Below are 22,066 nucleotides of genomic sequence, written 5' to 3' on the forward strand. Positions count from 1 at the left end.
TGCTTGCTACCCGCTCCCCCATCTTATCAGAGCTAACTTGGGTGCTCCAACTTCTTTTATTTTAAAAAAGAACCCCAGTTATCTGGTAATCAATAATGCAGAATAGAAACAGAGCTGTGGGTAGACAATGAGCACTAAATCCAATGCTTAGTTAAAAATAAATTTTTGGAATCTCAGAGTATTGACACATACAACAATAGAAGATATTTCAACATCTGGCTGACAAACAAACTTGCTTTGTCTAATGATGATAAAAAGGAAAAGGCCCATATTCTTATACTTACAGGATTTGTCCATTTCTGTGCCCTCTTCCAAGCCCTAGTTGTCTAGTGACATGCAGAAATAAAACATACATGCATACTTACTAGGGATATACACAGAACCGGTTTCCCCAGTTCGGTTCGAATTCGAACCAGGTACAGACCAGGAGGGGAAGTTTGGTTTTGGTTTTGCTCGGAACACCCCTCCCTCTGAGTTCGGTTCGAATTCGATCTGGTTCGAACCTCCAAAAGTGGGTGGAGTGGTAGCTGGCACCCATGGGTACCTACCTAAAAATCAGACTTTTGCCCAATTCCTTTCAAATAATTCTAATAGCTTCCTTGCCCCCCTTGGGAACTACCACCCACCACACTCTGCTCTAGGCCACCCCTTTCCCCCTGACGTGAAGTTATACATTTGCTGCCATCCTCATTATTCCCTATGAGGAATACAAAAATACTTTTAAAATTCACCAATAATCGGAGGAGTGTCCAATTGCCTTGGGGTTTTTTGGGTGGTAGGCACCCCTGGGTGCCTACCACCCACCCCACTCAGTCTCAGTCTTTATTGTTGCGGTCACTGACCAGAACCAGAAATCAGCAAATACAAATTTAAAAATTAGTTAAGATACAATGTATCGATAACAATAAAATAGATAGTATAAATTAAATTAAAACAATAAAATACCACCCCACTTTTGTACCCCTAGGTGCTCCACAATAGGGGAAAATGGGCTGGTTCGAGTCCCATTATACCTTATGAGAAAAAAATATAAATAAATTTCAAAAATTCATAAAAAATTGTACGAGTTTCCGTTTGCTTTGGGGTTTTGGTGGAAGGTACCCATGGCTGTCAGCTGCCACCCCACCCACTTTGGGAGGTTCAAACCAGTTCGAAATGAACCACCCCCAGTTTGGTTTGAATTCGAACCTGCAGCTCGAACCTGATGGCTGGTTCGGTTTGAATTTGAGCCGGTTTGCACATCCCTAATACTTACTGGTTGGAACTAATGGTTTTGCCAACATAGCTTAGCTCCTGTGATATAAAAGAAGCTAGAGTTAAATTGAAGCTGGCCAAATTGTAGAAACCATAGTGAATATATACCCAACTGATAATAGGTGCAGTAAATGATCAGCTGCTGCTCTGTGGGGAGTTTGCACAGGACTGGGGCCCAGGGTGAGTCAGTAGTTCCTGAATACCACCCATCCAGAGTAGCCAACTCTGGGCCTATATAGGAACACTGCCTGCTTATATAGGAACACTATCCTAATCCTGTCTTGCCGATCTGTTCATAGAGCTAAGGGCAGCATTTTTTAGTTGTGTCTAGGCTGTTGGGGACTCATTTGGATCAAGCGACTCCCTTGCTTTGACTCCCCATTCACTTCTGGGCCAATACAAGGTGCATGTTATTGCCTTTAAAGGTGTACACAGCTTAGGATGCAGCTACCATAAATACCTACAAGATGAACCCTTATTAAAGGGTGGGAGTGCAGTAACTGAACATACTTTCTTGGTGTTTGGATGAATTCCAACTGAAAGATACAGTGAAGGTGGCACACAAATTTGAGCTTGGCCACCCATATTCCATCAGAACCTGAAACAGCTTTACAGCCCCACTCTGTATTTTAACTCAGCATTGAACTTTTATTCATACCTGCAAACATAACTAGCTAATACTTAGCATTTGTTGCAGAGGTTTTTCAGTTTGAGAGACTTTTCTGGTTTGAGCATTGATTCTCTGGTTTAATTGAAGTGAATTGCTCATGCTCAGATTATTTATAAACAATCTTTTTCAGAAAGGTTTTGAGTACTTGCTGGAACTTGATGTTCAGAAAACTACTGAAACACATTTTAGGTTTATTTTGATATATAAACAAAAACATATTTTCATTTTGGAGTTTTTCCACGGGACTCAACAAGATATAGTTAGTATTCTTAAAACAGCTCAGTATAATATAGTATCAGAGACCTGATTTGGTCTGATACGGTATGTCTGATATGGGTGGGAAAGTACCTTATTAGACTGCAATCTGGAAAACTTGTCAAGATGTAAAATGGAGCTGCATGTAGATAGTACCATTCCTGTGGAACTTGTTGCTGGCAGCTGTTATCCTGTTGCATTTGAAAAATAATAAAGGGACTATTGTTTATAGTCCTCATAATATATTTAATGTGTCAAGCTTCTGTTCTGCCTGAACCAATATGGCCTTTCTATTAGCTGAACTGAATCCAAAATAGTTTAGTGAAATCGTTTTCAGTGTACCAAAACTGAGTTAGTACCTAAAACCTCTTGGGTTGCCTTGAACCTGAAACCCTGGGCCTAAAAGGGGCTAATCTGTTCAAAACAAGTATGCAGAATTCTTCTGAGGGTTAAGAACAGCCCTGCTGGATCAGGCCTAGGGTCCTTCTCCAGCATCCTGTTTCCCACAGTGGCCCACCAAATGCCTCCGGGAAGCCAATAGGTAAGAAATGAAGGTGTGCCCTCTCTCTTGCTGTTGCTCCCCCTGCAATTTGTATTCGGAGGCATCTCTCCTCTGAGGCTGGAGGGTAGCCTAGAGCCTTCAGACTAAAAGCCATTGAATGTGGTGACATTCACAGAGGACGTCTAAACCCCTCTTAAAGCCATCCAGGCTGCTGGCTGTCACCACATCCTGTGGCAGAGAATTCCATAGGCTTATTATGTGTTGTGTGAAAAAGTGCTTCCTTTTGTCGCTCTTAAATTTCCTGGTCTTCAGTTTCATGGGATGACCCCTGGTTCTAGTGATGTGAAGGGTGGGGGGAGGAATTCTCTCTATCAACTCTCTCTACACTGTGCATAATTTTATAGACATCTATCATGTCTCACCTTAGTCTTTTTTTTTTCTAAGCTAAAAAGCCCCATGTGGTAAAGCCCCATGTGGTGAAGGGAGGTGCACCTGATCATCTTAGTTGCCCTCTTCTGCACCTTTTCTGTAGGTCACCTACAGTGTCCTTTTTGAGATACAATGACTGTACAGAACTGTACGCAGTACTCCAAATGTACTATGGCCACACCATAGATTTGTATAAGGTCATGGTGATATTAGTAGTTTTATTTTCAATACCTTTCCTAATGATTCTGAGCATGGAATTTGCCTTTTTCATAACTGCCACACACTGAATCAGCACTTTCAATGAACTGTCCATAATGACCTCAAGATCCCTCTCCTGGTCATTCAGCGACCTCTCAGACCCCATCAGCTTATATGTGAAGTTGGAATTTTTTGCCCCAACAGGTATCTCTTTACCCTTACTTACACTGAACCTCATTTGCCATTTTGTTGCTCACTCCCCAAATTATTAGCTGGTTATGTTTGCAGGTATAAATAAAAGTTCAATGCTGAGTTAAAACAGAGTGTGGCTGTAATACTATTTCATGTTCTGAGGGAATATGGGTAGCCATGTTCAGATTTGTGTCTGCTCCAATTTTTTTCTGCTCCAGTTGTATCTGGAGAAATTGTACTGATATAGAAAAGTTTAATCCAGGCTCACAATTTAGTTTGGTTCAGGCTGCTAGGCCACTAGGCCTGCAGTAGGCCTGAACAAGAAGAATGTGAAGCCTTGGCCAGGAGGTAGCAAATACCAGGGCCTGATAAAAATGAAGCCGAGGGTATGAGACAAATTCACTTCTCAGCAGAAAAGTAACATGGCCGGCATCAGAAGATACTGATAAGAAGCGGGTAAAGCAGTAAACAGCAGCTTATGCCAAGGCTAGTTGGCACTGTATGAATAATGACAAAGACATGTATTGAAGAGTCTGTTTGATTTGCTTTTTGATTTGCTTGCTGTTTTTAATCTATATAAACTAGCAGCTGGATGCCCTCGGGGCCCAGTGCTGGTCAGATTTCTTGACCTGTACTCTGCCTTTCATGATCACAAAATAAATAAATAAATAGAGCTCCACCCTCACCGTTGAAGTGAATTTCTCTGTCAAGCAGTGAGTGAGTTCAAATTTGGGAACCTGGTCTAATCCTTTTTGGTTAAGTAAGACACCCCATTCTCCATCAAATATTGATGGGAGGATGAAAGCAGGTGACTGAATCAGACAGGAGGGCAAAGGTTCCAGAGGATTTCCCTCAACAATTGGTTTTGGAAATCAAACTGTTACACAGAGAAAAGCCTTTGAAGCAGAATGCTGGAAGGAAGCAAAGAGTCTGTCCTGAAGTAACTAGAAAAGTGCATCTCCAGTCCCTTATGAGTTGCTCATAGGAAGTGGTTGAGTAGCTATATGATGACACCAGAGGTAAGCCAGGCTTTGTACTTGCTTCCATTGTTGCTTTATTACTGTATGCCTAAAATACATTGACCTACATCCAAATTAAGAGCTTTGCACGCAGAATGCTTATACACATACATGGTGGGAAGGGTGATTTTTTTGGCAATATCTCTTCCCTTTGCAGCTGCCCATGTTTCTGAAAAAACATGTTCCTAAGAACTGTGGGATCCTCAGGGACATATTGTTGGAAAGTACAGGCAGTTGCAGAAGGCAGGGGGATTAAAATACCCCCTCCTCTAAGCATAGATGGAAGCATTCCCCATGCACTACTCTGCATACAAGTTAATCCTTGCAGCAAGTTAGCATGCTTGGCAACAATCATGCACTCAGTGTTTGTCTATTCACAATACAGCTTCCTTCTCACTTGGTTATCTGTTTTAGTTTAACCATCTATTTTCTCACTGTCTTATGAATTACTCATTTTATTTAAAGAAAACGTATATCCTGCCTTTCCACTCCAAAACCTTCAAGGTGGCTCACTGAAACACCTTACATTCACAACGAATAATAAATATTAGTCAACGAAGCAGCTTAAGTGCAGTAACCAATAAACAGAAGCTGGGGAAATCAGGACAGATTTTACCAGGTGCCTAAAAGTTAGTAATGATGGACAGATCTCTCTGAAATCTGTATGAAAAAGTGGGTGCCCCAGAATTCCAGAGCTGAGGATACTGGCCTCAGAAAAGGATCTTAAATGACAGGCAGGTTTATAGGGCAACATGCCCTATACAGTTCCCACTTAATGTGTAGTAACCTATGGCTGAATATGTTTTTATAGAGTGCTCTTTGAGATGAAAGCATTTTCCAAATACAGGAATCAATCAACTAGCTAAAAAGTATGCTGAAATATAGTGCTATTAGTATTTCTCCAGCTCTTAGCATTTTGGTGGAATACAGGAGGAAGACCCAAAGGATATTGCCAATTGGAAGGAAAGGCAGGAGAGAGCAGGGAGGAGGCAACTTCCGTGAAACATCTTTTATGAATGTGCTTTTCTGGTTTCAGTCTCTGTGGCTAAGTTCAGGTGATCCTGCAGACAATGGTGGAGGATATTCACATCACTTCCCTCTCACATGGCTTCCTTTTCCATTTTCTTGTTTAGTGCCAACTATTGCTTGCCATAGTTTGCTGATTTCAGACAACGTGGCATGATATTCAAAATCCTGGTTAACATTATACAAGCAATTGAGAAAGGGACCACATTTGAAAGGGGAGAGCAGTGTGTCTTGCAGCTCTTTTCCAATTCTCCAAACTATTCAATTGATCCTGCATATGGGAAAGATCTGAAAGAGAAAAGCAACTTGAGCATGGTTTAAGTTGCAAAAGAAAGCGAGAGGTGACAATTGTTGTTGAAATTTTGCACTCTTTCTTCAGTCTGTACGAAAGACTGTGTGGGTGGTTTCATTTTTTAAAATAGAGAAATGAACACTATTACTAGAAACTATAGCTTTTAGAAAAACCACTTTCCATTTCAGCTAATGACAGAAACATCTGTAGAAAATCTCTTGTGAACTTCCTTTGAATTAGCTAACAGATGCGTTCTAACAACAAGGATAGGATTCAGCTAAATCAGTGACCCTATATAGGTTTTTGTATTTCCTAAAGCAGTAGTCACAGAGTCAGCTGTCTAGCTCACTCTTATCAGATATTTGCTAGGAGGACTTTTTTTTTAAATTGCTGTGATGATTATTGGTACTCAGGCTTCCATCTCATGTGCTCCTTCAGTTAAAAGGGCAGAGGGGCACTGTCCTTCAAGCATAGCTGCACTTGTGCCCTTGTGGACTGCCTTTAAAATTAACTTCCAGTAGAGAGTCAATAATATTTGAAAGCAAGCCTGTGTTTGTTACCTAAATTAGTTGACTTTTTGTGCACAAATCCTGCTTACCCTGTACTTACCCTGTTTCTGCTTACCCTGTATTAATTTTACACAAAACCAATACCAGTTCAGTTGACTGTTAAAGTCGGACCACTTTGAGATGGCTGTATTTATGCATTGTACTAATGCTCTCTGGATCGCTCACAAAGAGCTGCTTCACACTTTATATGACCCCATAGGTACGTTGGTGTTTGACCAGAGTTTGCTGCTGCAGATGCATAAAGTACAAAGGGGAGATCCATATATCTTCAAATACTTTCATACGTGTGTACGTGTGTGTGTACACATGCACATTATCCTGACACAGCATAAATGGCGAAATAGAAGTACTATTTTAAAAGCTTGTTATATAAAGCTTATGATAGAACCAATTGACCCCTTAGCCAGATTGCAAGGTCATTCAGATGCCAGATCAATACCTGAACACCTGATAAAGTAACTATTTTACAACAATTACAGTAATAGAAATACAAAAGCTGCAATTTGAGGTCATTTTAGCCGCAACTCACTTTAAAGCAAAGGTAATGTTTTGTTTTGTTTTGTTTGTTCTCAATACTACTTAGAGATGCTAGGACTGAACCTGGGATCACTGGGCATGTATTCAAACGGGAAGGTGGCAGAGCTGGACAGTGTTTTCAGTGTTCAAATGTTGAAGTTATGCCTCTACCTCTTCTTTTCTATCCCAAATCCATAACATGCTACAATAAATATACATGCTTCATGCTGCAAATTTAAAATCAGTTACATTTTCATTTGTATTATTCTATGATTAGACATTCAGACTTTGACTCCAGCAGCTAAATGAGCTATTGCTGTACTTTAATTTAGCGAATAGGTTAATTGCATTTTTAGCTAGGAAGTTAGCTGAACTTAAGTAGGGATTATGAGAAATTATTTCTATTTTAGTTCTTAATAACTTCTTGAATATCGAAGCACACTTGTTACACATTCAATTTTATTTTTCCCTGCTTACAGGGTCCTATTGTAATGTCCCTAATGTGAAAGGCAATACTAAGTTGTAGAACCCAACTGAATCTATATAACAAGTGGAGGTGCACTAGCATGAATGTGTGCTACATTGCTTGATCATACTGTGTGTGTTTCTTTTTCCCCTTAGATCTCATCAATGGAGCCCAGGAACAGTGTGAATTGCCTCCTATGGATGGCTTCCCCCACTGCGAGGGCAAAACAAAAGTAAGACTCATCTCCTGTTACATTGCTTCATCTGACTGTGTTGATTTTGGTTTATTATATATATTTATAACCTAGAGAATGGAATGTTGCTTAGGAGGCATTGCTTGAAATTACTTCGTCTATTTTAAATTGACAAAAAAAGCAAGTGGTTTTTTAAAAAGCTGTTTTTATACTTGCGTGCTAAGCCAAGCTATGTTAGTACTGTGGCTAGAAATCAATGCCTAGCAGTGTTTATTACAAAATGTTGGTCAGAAGGGCACATTCAATACGCCTATATTGGTTGGTTGGCTTACTTGGGTTTACTAGTATAGGATGACTTGCAGACCTGATATCTCTCTGTATAAAAGGTCATGCTTACAGTAGTGAACCATATCATAGTATGTGATTGCTATTAGTGAGGTTGTTCTGTTCAATCCCTTCTGACTGGTCAACAATAATCACAGGGTGTAGTACTTACATCTTGTTAACTACAGCCTATGTTGACCTATGAAAACAAGTTGTTTTCTCCCACTCCCTGAGTCTTATAATGAATGTATGATTACACTTGTAGTCAGACTCATAAACCTCTAACTTGCATGCTGATCAGTTTTCTTTGTATTTCTAGTGGATGAAAGATATGTGGCGATCTGATCCCTGTTATGCAAGCTACGGTGTGGATGGGTCTACATGCTCCTTCTTTATTTACCTCAGTGAGGTCAGTAAGTTTATATTGCAATTGAAATGCAAAGTTACTGGGAAATGTAAAGGAAAATCTGTGTGTGTTTTCAAAAAATATTTGAATATTTCCTTTTATAGGAGGAATTTCTGGGGGAAATAGAAAATCATATCAGACTGATGTGATATATCCGTTAGGGGTTTCATTGTACCAACTTCATAGTACAGGAGGATCAAAAGTTTAAAATCTACTCATGTGCAACCTCACATACCTTCTTTGTTCTGAGCTAATGGTTAACTTGAGCTGCACAAAGAATTCCTATTAACCTACTGTGTATCTACCTACCTGTGTATTCAACCTGCCTCAAGTTGGGCGAAGTATCCTTTTATAAATTCTCAAGATAACCAGAATATTATGTGAATCATGGAATCATTGTGAGAAATGTTTTATGAATACATGTGCCTAAGTAAGTGTGGACTGTTAAACCATCTCTATAGTAGGACCAGTTGAGCTTGGGAGATCCTATTACTGCAGTTTGAGTGTTTCTGAATTTGAGCATTTTTAATTATGTTATAGTAGTGTTGCATCAGATATTTATTAGAAAGAGTAATGAATAGTGATCAAGCTGCAACAAATACCGAAGACTTCTAGTACAAAAGTGTTTTGGTCTAGATGTCCTTTGATATGCATTTAACATTCGTCCTATCATTTATTTTGCCTCATTATAACTGATAACCGTAGTTTCATGGTGATACACTTTATACTCTTCATATTCTATAAGACTGATCATATTTTTGTCCATTATGCTTTTGTATGAATTACTACAAATTAGAAGTATATGATTAAACATAAGTTATTTCACCTATGAACTCTTTAAAATTTCCTTGAATATCCCTAAATTCAGGAGTTTTAGAAAAAGGCTCTTTTTAATAGCATTTGACTGTATTTTATCACTAGTATATCCAGTTCATGTGAATGAGAATGCATAAGAATTCTGGTATTAAATGTTGAAATGCTTTGTATCTGTTATGATTCATAGTAACCCTTTTTAAAAGCATATTAATATCTCACAGCATGGAAGAGCTAATGAAAGGCTAAAATATTTTCTTAGATCAGGTTAGCATGCTAATATCTCCCTCACCTCAAAAGGTACCTTAGTATTTCTTGGCATGTGTCAGAGAATATTTACCAGTATATTTAATAGCATGCCAGTTAAATTCATTACAAACAAATACCGTTTGCAAGAGAATGCCAGAAAAGGAACTGCCTTAAGTTTAGTGGAAACAGGTTTTCAGTAGATTGATGATCATGGTACAGTGGTCCCTCGACTTACAAACTACTCGACATAAGTATTTTTCGAGTTACAAACGGCAGTTTTAGATCCGGTTTTAGATGCGGTTTTTTCGACTTACAAATTTTTAGATGGGGTTTCCTCGACTTACAAATTTTTAGATGGGGTTTCCTCGACTTACGAATTTTACATGCGGTTTCCTTGACTTGCCTGCCTGTTTACTGCCTGTTTATTCTTGAAAAGAAATGTTCCTGTGCAGTTTGCAAGCCTTACTGGGAGTCTGGGTCTTTTTTCTAGGCTCCAGAACGCATTAATCCGTTCCCAATGCATTCCTATCGGAAACCGCTTTTCAACTTACGAATTTTTCGACTTACAAATGTGCATTCGGAACGGATTAATTTCGTAAGTAGAGGGACCACTGTATGTGGGTTTTAAAAATGTGACTGAGGTCCAGCTTTCTATTAGTATGATTTAATTTTTTGGTCATATATGCATTGGTATGTTTCATTTTGATTAACTGGAATAGTATCAGTCTTTAAGCATCTGAAAGGACTGGTTAGTCAATTCTAACCTTACAGATAATTCATTTAGGTAATAGTATGTAAGGTGTGTGTGAGATATATACTTTATGCATGCTTTATATATACAAGTTGGCAGTTAGTTATAGCAGCAGCATCACAGCATATTATACTTAGTGCTGAGAAAAGAAAACCAGTAAATCAAATCTTCCTTCCTTCTCTCCTGTCCTGATGTATCCTCTTCTTCCAGAGAGGCACAGGTAAGGGCTCTCTCTGCCTCTCAGTCCCTTTGAATAAATTTTTAATTTGAAATTGTCTCTTTTTGTGTTCCCCACCCCTGCCAATAGGGGCAGAGTTGCCCATGACAGCGCTTGATTTGTATGATAACAAGCCAACCTAGAAGCAATGAGGTTGCAAGCCATTCGGAAACCAATATCAGAAAACCGCTCAGCAAGGGAAAAACAGGCCTCCAAAATGGTGCTGAAAACATCGAAACGTTTCGATCAAAATTGGGCTATGTTGCTCCGAGCTTGAAACAGGCCCTTTTAAAAGAGGGTGTTTTGAGCTCAAAACACTCGAAACAACCCATTTGCAGCCAACACCTTTCACCTTTGATACACTGCACATTCCTAGTGACATGTGCCACCTTGTAGTTGTGAATAGAGAAAAATTCAAGGCTTGAATATAAACAAATATTTCTTTCAAATGTCCTTTCAGGTGTTGGGTGGTTATTTTTATGTATGAATTTTATACATAAACATAACATGGAGTACATGGGATCTTGGGTATTTGAACTACCAAGAATTTAGGGTATTTACAACCTACTTAATGTGATAGTTGTTACGGTGCATAGTTTTATGGGATGTATGGTGCTTTCCCAAAGAACAAATGAACCATTTTACTCATCAATCACTTTTATGTTTAGTGAACAGCAAACATAAAGGGTCTTTGGGGTGGTTTCTAAGAGATGGTGTTGTGCTTGGGGGTTTATTTGTTTTTTTGACAGCACATAAAACTAATATTGTTTGGGCATGCTATTAACCTTGAGTTTAAATTCAGCATACTTAATCCTGTGATTAATGCTAAACAGCAAAGACTGAAAGCTTAAATATTTGTGAATGCAAGCATGAAATGAAATTCTAATAACCACTACAATAATGTGGATATATGAGCTGTGTTGGTTGCTAAAGATAACTTGGCGCTGGTATTGCACAAAGTAATTTGTCAAAATGGGCAGTGATGGAAAATTGACTGTTCGTGATCTGTTTGAAAGCTGCATGCTAAACATGGTGACGGTGTCGAAAGAAAGAAGGTTGCTTTCTGTGAGGTTAGAAACAAAGGATGACAGAACCTTGGTACTGGGTAGGACAGAAATAGTGGGCCAGTTCTGAAGCAACTTAGATTAACTCTTTACTTCATATGATCTCTCCAAGCCTCAAAAGCATATGCTTCCCTCTCTCCTTTGCATGCAGTGCTTGGAAGAATTCTAATTCCGATTCTGGTTAAGAACAAACCAGGATTGGTCACTGTACCCAATCTGTTTGGTTTCGGCTTATCCTAACTAGAATTCCAAAATAAGCAAGGGTCTGAATCAGGGATGTAGCGTGAAGCCAAGATTTAATTTTGGCTTCACCTGAACCAGCCCAATGTCAATCTTTTCTTTTAGATTTCTGCACTATTTAGAAGTAATGAAATCTATGTGATATTAATTCCCAGATTCTTCATGAGATGTGGGTTTTTTCATCTCTTGTTGTCAGGATAAATGATGTATAGAAGTGTATTAACATGTGTCCAGAATTTTAAAAGTGCCCTGAGGCTGACATGTTTCACAGCATAACACAGGCATTGCAGACCAACCCACACCACTGTGGGGCTCTAACAAACACGATGCTGCTGCTGCGCAAAAGATCTATTTGGTGCAGCCTTGCATGATTGCAGGTCGTGTGCCTTCATTATTCCCAATGTGACTGCAGGTTGCATGTTTTTCATTACTCCCTGCAATTGCACAAGGGTAAACTATACCAGAACAGCCCTCTTGTGCAGGATCATCACTGTGTTTGTGTGTTTTTCAGATTTGTATACCTCCTGTTGCTGGGCAGAACCTGCAACACCAGGGGTAGGGTGGTGGTCTGAAACACTTGCCTCACTCTGTGGAATGTGTCAGCCACGGTCTTCTGCACTGAATCAAAGTCTCATGTATTTGGAGATTTCCTAGTTGTCAACACGAAGCCATTGAAATAGATCCGTAAGCTGTGAACTGCATGTAGCGGTAATGAGTCCAGTGTTGTGTAGAACTTTGAACATTCCAGCTTTCATTTAAAAGCATTTAAGTTTAAATCCTTAATTGGCTGCAGCTGCAGATTTTAAAAATGTCACATACAAAGCACTGAACATCAGGGGCAGGAAGGCAAGTAGTAATTCTTATTACTACTTTAGTAATCATTCTTTTACAACTTTTCATGAGACCAGGATTTTAAGGACTAACTCAGCCTAATGTATACAACTGACATACACATTCTCCATTGTCTTATGATATTCTTATTCTAAAATTGTCATCAGTTATAGGACAAGTGAAGAATGTGTACCAGTTGGAACCCGGAGTTTGTGAAAATGATTAGCAAATACCTTGTGCTATTTCAAGGCTGTTTCCAAGACTCCAACTTGTGTCTATATATTTTCATTGGTCCTCAGGTGAGCAGGTTGCCGATCTGTGCTCTGAATATTTAACTCTAGGCTGCATTTGTGTGTCTGGCTCATCATTTTAGCCCTGTGAGCATTTTAACACTGGCTTTCAAAGGCGGTAAAATATTTTGTGGCTAGACAAAGTGAAATAGCAAACTATATTAAGGGATTTGTATGCCTGATTAAGCATGCTAAAGGCGAAAGAGAAAACCGGTGTGCTGAGACTGAGTTGCATTTAACTTTCTTACATCTAAGAGCTATCAAAGACATAATCTAGTATGTGTCAGTCTTCCTGTTTGCCAGCAGGTTCCCTCTTTCCTCCTGCCTAGGTGCTAGCTGTCCCTGCCTTTCAAAGCAGCACAGGAAGAGCTGACAGCTGGCTATAGTGTGCTTCACTCCCTTTGAGTCTATGATGCATGCTTTGCCTTGGTCCCCTGTAGACCTGTAGCTTCACAGAAGCAAAGTGAATCAAAAACCTTGTGCCTGTCTTTATTTGCAGCAGGCGTTACTTTATGGATTCTTCCCTGGCCTACCTCCCTGTTTGTTGCTCAAAGTTCATGGAACAATATTACTTCCCCATGTCCTCTCTCTTTCACTCTTGGGGAAAAATGGACTCCCCCACCCCACCCCTTGGGAACTGTTTGGCGTTTGTCAATAATCACATTTATTTTTCAGTGGAGCGTTTTAGACATAATTGCTACTTTCCCCAGAGGCCCAAACACACAACTCACCTTATATAGAGATACGGTAAAGTGTGCCGTCAAGTCGATTTCTACTCCTGGTGCCCACAGAGCCCTGTGGTTTTCTTTTGGTAGAATACAGGAGGGTTTTACCACTGCTGCCTCCCACAAAGTATGAGATGATGCCTTTCAATATCTTCCTATATCACTGCTGCCCGATGTAGGCGTTTCCCATAGTCTGGGAAACATACCAGCGGGGATTTGAACCGGCAACCTCCTGCTTGTTAGTCAAGCATTTCCCTGCTGCGCCACTTAACATGACTACTTATGTAGAGATACCTTCTATATAAATTCCAACCCAAATCTGCAGTCTCGGGCTAAGGTCTTTTTTTAGCCCAGTTTGGTGATAGGAAAACACTGAAAAGTCACTGCTTCCCTCCAGTTAGTATTGCAAGTAGTCATTTCTAAAGTTGGAGTAGGCTCTCCATTTTTTTCTCTCTCCCTCCCCCTCCCCCTCCCTCTCTCTGGCCTGCTACCATATATATTCAAAAGAACCACTTTATCTCCTGGGAGATTCCATGTATTTAATAGGCAAATAAATTAACAATATAGAGCAGAAACTCCCGTGGGAATGACTGGTGAAATCTGGAGCGAGACTAGAATGTGCTTCTTTTTAGAGTGCTGTTACTGACATTCCAAGTTTTCACTGCTTGGAGGTTACTGTTCTTGCAAATGTGCAGAGAGTTCGCATTAGAAATAGTGCAGAAAACCTGATCATTGCTTTCTCTGTGCCATCAAAAATGTTGGTTGGCTGAACTTCCTTTTCTGTAGGTGCCAAGGCAGTGTGAAGCTGAGAGACTGCCCGCTGTCCTTCACATTATAGCACGTTACCTGATATTTGCTCTGCTACCTTGTAAACATGTCTCATTATTCAGACTGAAAAGAAAACATGAGCACAGTTCTGTCACGTACGCAGAAGGATCTCCAGAACGTGTAATGGAACCCTTGACAAAGCAGAGTAGGGGAAAGATAGATGGGGATGTAAACATAGGTCTTCCATTTTCCATAATGGCCCGGGACAGTGCCTAAACACCTATTGGTGAAACAGGCCTCCATTTTGCGCTATGTGAATTATTCTGCTTGTCAATACTGCACTCATACAAGGAAGTGTATGGTTCTATATAACTTAACTGTTTTAGTCACTTGGGTTGTCGGATCACTTTGCATTTTTAATCCCACCATAATTGTTCTACTGGCTCTAAATTCATGCTAATAAAATGGTAAGAATAAATAATTATTTGGCACAAAGTTGTTGATGTGGCTTATTGTTTGAGGTGGTTGGTAGAAATTTAGAACATTTTAAAGTAGAACCCATTTTTCACACACTGGCTTCATTATTAGAAAGTTTTGTGCGTTTGTGTGTGTGATGTTTTTTGTTTATTACTTAACTATATACTAAAAGACTACATCTCTGAAGTATTTTGAGAACAGACAGTAACTTCTATGTAGCAGGGAGATTCATTCCTTACTGTACCTGCTTCCTGTCAAAATGTCAATGCAAGTCACACTGCAGTCCAAAAGTACACTTCTTTAGGAAACATCTTTAGAATTGAAATGGGAAAGTCTGTTCTGAATGCATATATGCCTTGGAATATGTTGTGCTCAAGGTTTGTTTTATTATTCATTCCCAGTCCATCTTGAATAGTTGAATTATGTCTTTCACTCAAATTCTTTATCATGTAATGGCTTGGACCCAAAGAAGCGTGAGGTTGCTTCTGCTCGTACAGAGACTTCAACGCTTCCAGCAGCAGTCTCTACCGATAGGTTGGTGGTCTTTTAGAGCAGCACCCATGTGTTGTGATGTTTTGCATGCGGATGGCAGATTTACAGCTCCATTTTCAGTGTGTGCATGGACATGTTGGTTTCTCTGGATCCAAGCCTATGAATTTGGTATATGGTGGTTGTTTTGGACACGTAAGTGTGTGTGTGTGTGTGTGTGTGTGTGTGTGTGTGTGTAAATATTCTAACATTATCTATTTTACGTTTATATCTAAATACAAAAGGATAATATTAGGGTGCTTTTACACACACACACACACACACACACACACACACACACACACACTTACTTTTTGAGTGAATTTTGTAGAGAACTCTGGAAGAGAAGAGAATACATTGAAGAAGTATGATAAATTGCCATGTACACAGAATATAACATCTGTGTACATGGCAATTTATCAAATAGCATGCACAAAACCCCTAGCTTCCAATCTAAATTTTGATGGCAAAGGGGAGAACAGAGGCATTGGAGGCAAGCAACCTGAGGGATGACACAAGGAAATGCACTTGCAAAGAGTTGGACTTACTTTCAGCAAATAATCAGAAGGATCTTCAGAGCGTGTAATGGAACCCTTGACAAAAGGGTTAAGTGTTCATGGAAAAGATGGATTTGGGGGAGGATTTTTTGTGCTTTCAACAAACTTAACATTTTTATAAGCAAAATGGCAACCAAATTTAGAATTTGAAGTCATGGTAGATAATGTATGCTACATATTCAATGGTGCAGTTTGAAAAATACTTTTTTCTGGGGAGGTATCGGTTGCTTTTCCAAGCCAGTTACTTCATATTGCATGTACTGTATATTTATTTATTTATTTAGCACATTTGTATACTGCCCTAACCCAAGGTCTCTGGGCAGTTCACAAGAAACAAATACTAAAAACAATTTTAAACAAATAATAAACAATCAAAAGGTTAAAAAGCTAAAAAGTTAAAAAGCTAAAAAGCTTGGGTAAAAAGATAAGTCTTTAGACCCCTTTTAAAAGCCACTAGAGATGGGGAGACTCTTATTCCCATGGGAAGTGCATTCCAAAGTCTTGGGGTGACAACAGAGAAGGCCCGTGCCTGGGTGGCCACCAAACGACATGAAGGTAGCCACAGACAAGCCTCCCCTGATGAACGTAGTGGACGATGGGGATCATGAAAAGAGTATATGAGAAGAGTTTTGTTAGAGAGGTAAGTGAGAAAGCATTTGCCTGCCTTGAGGTAGTACTTTTTGAAGTATCATAAGTTGCTTATAACTGAGAACACATTTGGGAACTGTGGAAGAAAATATGCCATTATGTGCCCATGCGTGTTTGAGCACCATCAGGTCAGGAGGGAAGAACTCATGGAATCCTTATTCTGCAAAATTAATATGTTAGTTGGTGTTGATGGAACTGGCTCAGGGATGGTTGGTCAACACCCCCAGTTTGGACAAATGTGGGTAATTTAGCTCAAAGGGGGAGACAGTTCCAGTCAGCCTTAATTTGTACAAGTGCCTTAACTCAAGAAAATAGACTTGAGAGAGGTTTTAATTAACAAATGGGGTTTGTTGTAAGAAAAAAAAAGCAATAAGACTAAGCTACTAGGTGGTCCTAGCATAAAAGTAGTACAAATATGTTTGATAATACTATTGTAACGCAGATTTAGCTTAAAGTTCAAAATTGTGTGTAATTGCTAGGCGGGCTAGAGAGAGTTACTTTAAGATGGTGGGGGGGTGGCGAGTAAAGTTTCAGAAATAAGAGAAAGGGGTAGATTCAGCCCTGAAGGAGCCGGGCAAGAGGCTATATTGCCTGTCCTCACGAAGATCCGACTCAGGCAGCTGGAGACTAGCGTCCTTCCAGGGAGGCGAAGTGGAAAGCAGGAGAGTTGTAGGAATTAGGTGGTCTGATGGAGTTCTTGTTGTAGTAGAAACCCAGGTGTATTGACTTTTATTAGAGACTGTTTAGCATATGATTTACAAAAGCAATGCAGCAGTGAATAAAATCGCCCGATAAAACACAGACGTATACAACAGAAGGCACAACTGCAATAACAGAGAAAATACCACTGTACACGAGTTCCTATGAGTTTGGGTAGAGTCCAGTTAAAAGATGAATGTCCAAAAGGTCCAAAGGATCAGATCCCAGCGTCTAAGAGTATCCTGTGCTGGGAAGGGCTTCCCAATAGTTCTATCAAAAGTTTTGATCTGCACCTTTTCAAAGTTACATCACTGACTCATCCCTATTGTGATGGAGTCTGCTGCTGCTGCACTGGTCTTTATCTGCTTTCTCTACCTGGCCTAATTGCTTTATTTGCAACTGGAGTTTTCTCTCTTGCGAGAGGGGAGTTTTAGAGTTGCATCTAAACACTTGCATCTCTCTGTGGAATGTGTCAGCCAAGGTCTTTTGAGTTCAAAAATGACCTCAGATGCCAGATAGCTCACAATAGCTAGTTCTGGAGTCTGCTTCGCCAGGCCCCCACATAGGGAGAGGGAGTGTGAAGCTACTCCCCTTTGCAATTTGTGTTATTTGCAGCCCAGATCTAGGGGTGACCAGTCCACTGCCAACTAAGCAACTTGTCCCTATGTATAACATAAATTGGGAACTCACATTGTGGTACAGCTCCTGAGCGTAGCAAAAGTGCAATCTCTAAGCCTGGAGATGCAGTCGCAACCAGGGAGGCTTCTTGGAGTGGGCAGAATAAGCTCAACTAGCAACTAGGATATAAAGGGAAATGTTGCATTTCATGGAACCCAAGATGCCATTCAAGGAGAAAGAGTCCTTATATAAGTTCTTGTGTTTGTATAAGGCTTAACTTTTAATAGTCAATATGTTCTCCCAAATATACTGCTGTGCTCCAGAATCATTCCTACCTCTTCAAGGCTTTTCTAATGATTGTTTTTATTTTGTTATTTTAAAAAATGATAATATATTCCAGATTATTTCAGTTAATAAAAGCAATCAGCTTATTGAAAGAGATCTTAGATTAAACGTAATGGCTAATATTTTTTTTTCTTTGACTTTTGGATGTATATTGCTGCAGCACTTTCCAAATAATTATTAGAGAGAGAGAGAGAGAGAGAGAGAGAGAGAGAGAGAGTGAGAGTATAGATATAGATATAGATATCTGACCTTATGATTTTCTGATATGTCTATTAGCAAATTATAGGGATATAGTTCAACAAATGTTCTGCTCAATTTGAGTGAATCTTAACAGAAGATTCCTGTTTCTGCAGGTTGAAAACTGGTGTCCTCGTTTACCCTGGAGAGCAAAAAATCCTAATGAAGAAACTGATCAAAAGACAATGGTGAGAATTAAAATGTTGCTGAATATGCCTTGGCACCCTTTAGATTACTTCATTAATCACATAAGTCTTGGAATGATTTTGCATTCAACTTGCTTTATAGAAAAGTAGATCTGTACTCTATTAAAAGCCACCTAATGGGGCAGCAGGGGGAAACTTGACTAGCAAGCCAGAGGTTGCCCGTTTGAATTCCCGCTGGTATGTTTCCCAGGATATGGGAAACACCTATATCGGGCAACAGCAATATAGGAAGATGCTGAAAGGCATCGTCTCATAATGTGCAGGAGATGGCAATGGTAAACCCCTCCTGTATTCTACCAAAGACAACCACAGGACTCTCTGGTCGCCAGGAGTTGACACTGACTCAGTGGCACACTTTACCTTTACCCTATTTAAAATACTAACATTAAATTGTCACATGTTTTTTTCCTTCCTGTTCTTTTGGAAATGGGTTGGCATGGTCAACACAAATGAAGAAACCTTGGATTGTTCAGTTGAGAGCTTGAGCAAAATCTTTTTCCTTTTCCTGTCTCACCTTTCCTCATCAGCTTTATTGTGAGTCCATGATGTTTCCATCCTGACTTTTTAAGAACCTAAGAACAGCCTTTCTGGATCAGGCCAAAGGCATATCTAGTCCAGCATCCTGTTTCACACAGTGGCCCACCATATCCCTTTGAGAAACCCACTGGCAAGAAGTGAGGGCACACCCTCTCTCTTGCTGTTGCTCCCTTGCAACTGGTATTCATAGGTATATTGCTTCTGAGACTAGAGGTGGCCTATAGCCACCAGACTAGTAGCTATTGATAGACCTGTCTAAGTCCCTTTTAAATCTATCAGAGCTAGTGGCCATCACCATATCCTGTGGCAGAGAATTCAGTAGATTAATTATGCACTGTGTGAGGTACTTTGTTTTGTTAATGGTTAGAGTGCTGGACTAGGACCGGGGAGACCCGAGTTCAAATCCCCATTCAGCCATGATACTTGCTGGGTGACTCTGGGCCAGTCACTTCTCTCTCAGCCTAACCTACTTTACAGGGTGGTTGTAAGGAGAAACCTAAGTTGCTACAGCCTGGCCTCATAAAGAAGGTGCTCCAGGCCCCTGATATTCTTGGTTGCCCTCTTCTGCACCTTTTCCAGTTCTACAGTGTCCTTCTTAAGATATGGTGGCCAGAACTGTACACAGTATTCCAAATGAGACTGCACCATAGATTTGCATAAGGGCATTATAAAAATAGCATTCTTATTTTTAATCCCCTTCCTAATGATCCCCAGCACAGAATTTGCCTTTTTCACTGCTGCCTCACACTGAGTTGACACTTTCAAACAGCTGTCCACCACAACCCCAAGATCTCTCTCCTGGACAGTCACCAATTGCTCAGACCCCATCCGTGTATATGTAAAGCTGCGGGTGGTGGGTGGTGGTGCTTGCCTCTATATTTATCACTTTACACTTGCTTACATTGAACCGCATATGCCATTTTGTCGCCCACTGCCCCAAGTTAAAGAGCACTTTAACTTAAATTAAAAATTTAATTTTTAGTTTTTCAAGACATTTTAGAACATCCTTTCTAGTAATCTCAAATTGTCCCCGTTCTTCAGCCTCCAAGCCTGAGAAGCTCAGTTCTTGAGTGGGTATATGGTCAGCATCCTCCACTGTGAAGACAGATGCAAAGAACTCATTCAGCGTCTCTGCAATCACCTTATCCTCCTTAATAATCCCTTTAATGCCCTCATCATTCAAAGGTCCAACCTCTTCCCTGGCAGGTTTTCTGTTCTGATATATTTAAAGAAGCGATATGTTCTTCAAGCTCTCTTTTTGCCTCCCTTATTGTCTCCTTGCATTTCTTTTTGTGTTCCTTTCTGTTCCCTTCATTTGGGCAGGACTTCCATTTTTGGAAGGAAGTCTTCTTCCCTTTTATAGCTTTCCTGACTCGACTTGTTAGCCGCACTGGCATCATCCTGAATTTGGTGGTACCTTTCCTCCTCCTTGGTATACTTTTATTTTGTTTCATTTTGTTTATTTATTTATATACCGCCTGAATACAAAGGCTACATTCCAATTGAGCTTCTATTATTGTGGTTCCAAATAAGTTCCATGGTTTCTGGAGTGCTTCGACCCTCCTGACTTCCCCTTTCAGCTTCCTATTTGCCAGTTCCCTCATTCGTTAGAAGTTTCCTGTTCTGAAATCCAATGCACCTGTGTTAGACTTGCTTACAATGCTCTACTCACTTATAAGCTGGACTGGATCACCCTATGGTCACTGTTCACCAAGATCACTGGAACTTATTCAGGGTGTCTAAAGTTACATTAGATGACTTTGTGCATTCCAATTCTTTATATGCTAGAGAACATTATAAGAGCCCTTAAGCACAATTAGCTTAATACCACAAGCTAGGTAACCCCTGCTGACTGAGCAAAGGGGCACCTTTTGAACTGGTGATTCTCTTACATGTAGCAGCGGGAGAGCAACGGTTCCAGTCCAACCCCTGACAGCATCCTTCTAGTGCTTGTTGCTAATGCCTTGTCTTATGTTTCTTTTTAGATTGTGAGCCCTTTTGGGGCAAGAAGCTGAGTTTATTTATTTTTTCTGTGTAGCTGCTTTGAGAACGCATGTTGAAAAGTGAGAGGGAGGGAGGGAGAGAGAGAGAATGAATAATGCTCTTCTTTTATGAAACAGCTGCAGTCAGAAGCTAAAGCAAGGTTTATATTATTATATTTCTAAGAAAGAACACCACACTGGCCCAGTTTGGACAATCCAACAAACCTGGACAGGGTGAGCTGAAGGAGTGCTGATCCTGGGTGATCTTCTTTCCTTTTCACCTCGAGTGTGAAGTAATTTTGGTTTATCAAATCACAGTTCCATGTGTCCTCCAAACATGGAAGTTGTGGTTTAACTGTGGCTTACAAACTCAAGACAAAATCCTTGTTTGTAAGCCACAGCTCCTGTGTTTGTGTAACATGCAGAGCCTGTGACCTAACAACCCAGGAGTCTTCCATCGCAGCTCTGCACCTGAGCTGAGAGGAAAAGGGAGTAGCCATTGTGCTGTCTTCATGCTCCTTTAGCTCATGTTCACAATCCAACAAACTTTGTTTTGTAGAATTCTCTGAAGTGGATTGTTATATAATTTAGGTGTATGTCTGCAATGCAAAGTATGACTACAGCGTGCATATATCCACAAACATCTTTATCATATAGGTCACTAGATCATTGGACTTTGCTAGCTATCTAGGCAACTCCTTGCTTGATGTAGGAAATCATGTTGTTGTTGTCTCCCAACAGATGGCTGTCCAGTAAGTACCTGAAGATCTCCAGGGAGGGAGAGCCTTCCCCACCTTCAGCCCCGCTATTATCTAATTGCTTCTGTTATCTAACTGCTCTTTCTATAAAGGAATTTGTTGAAATATTCATTCTTAATTTTCATTCTCCCCTGCTAACTTGGCAAAGACACATCTTTTTAACACGGTGATTCTCTTTATTTAGTGGGGGGAGAGTAACTGCCCCTCTCTACCCC

The 22,066-nt window shown here is 40.1% G+C and overlaps 1 protein-coding gene across 4 annotated transcripts in view; it reads left to right on the forward strand.

The window, feature by feature from the left end:
- The window catches only part of MGAT5 (alpha-1,6-mannosylglycoprotein 6-beta-N-acetylglucosaminyltransferase), a 209,587-nt gene that overhangs the window by 125,140 nt on the left and 62,381 nt on the right, over positions 1–22,066 (forward strand). For all 4 annotated transcript variants that reach the window (XM_053253618.1, XM_053253628.1, XM_053253608.1 and 1 more), the window contains 3 exons: positions 7,544–7,620; positions 8,225–8,314; positions 18,485–18,556. In XM_053253618.1, coding sequence (XP_053109593.1) covers positions 7,544–7,620; positions 8,225–8,314; positions 18,485–18,556 — 239 coding nt within the window. The remainder of the gene's footprint in view (positions 1–7,543; positions 7,621–8,224; positions 8,315–18,484; positions 18,557–22,066) is intronic.

This window comes from Hemicordylus capensis, chromosome 1 (genome assembly GCF_027244095.1).
Source record: "Hemicordylus capensis ecotype Gifberg chromosome 1, rHemCap1.1.pri, whole genome shotgun sequence".
In the NCBI taxonomy this organism is placed as follows: domain Eukaryota; kingdom Metazoa; phylum Chordata; class Lepidosauria; order Squamata; family Cordylidae; genus Hemicordylus; species Hemicordylus capensis.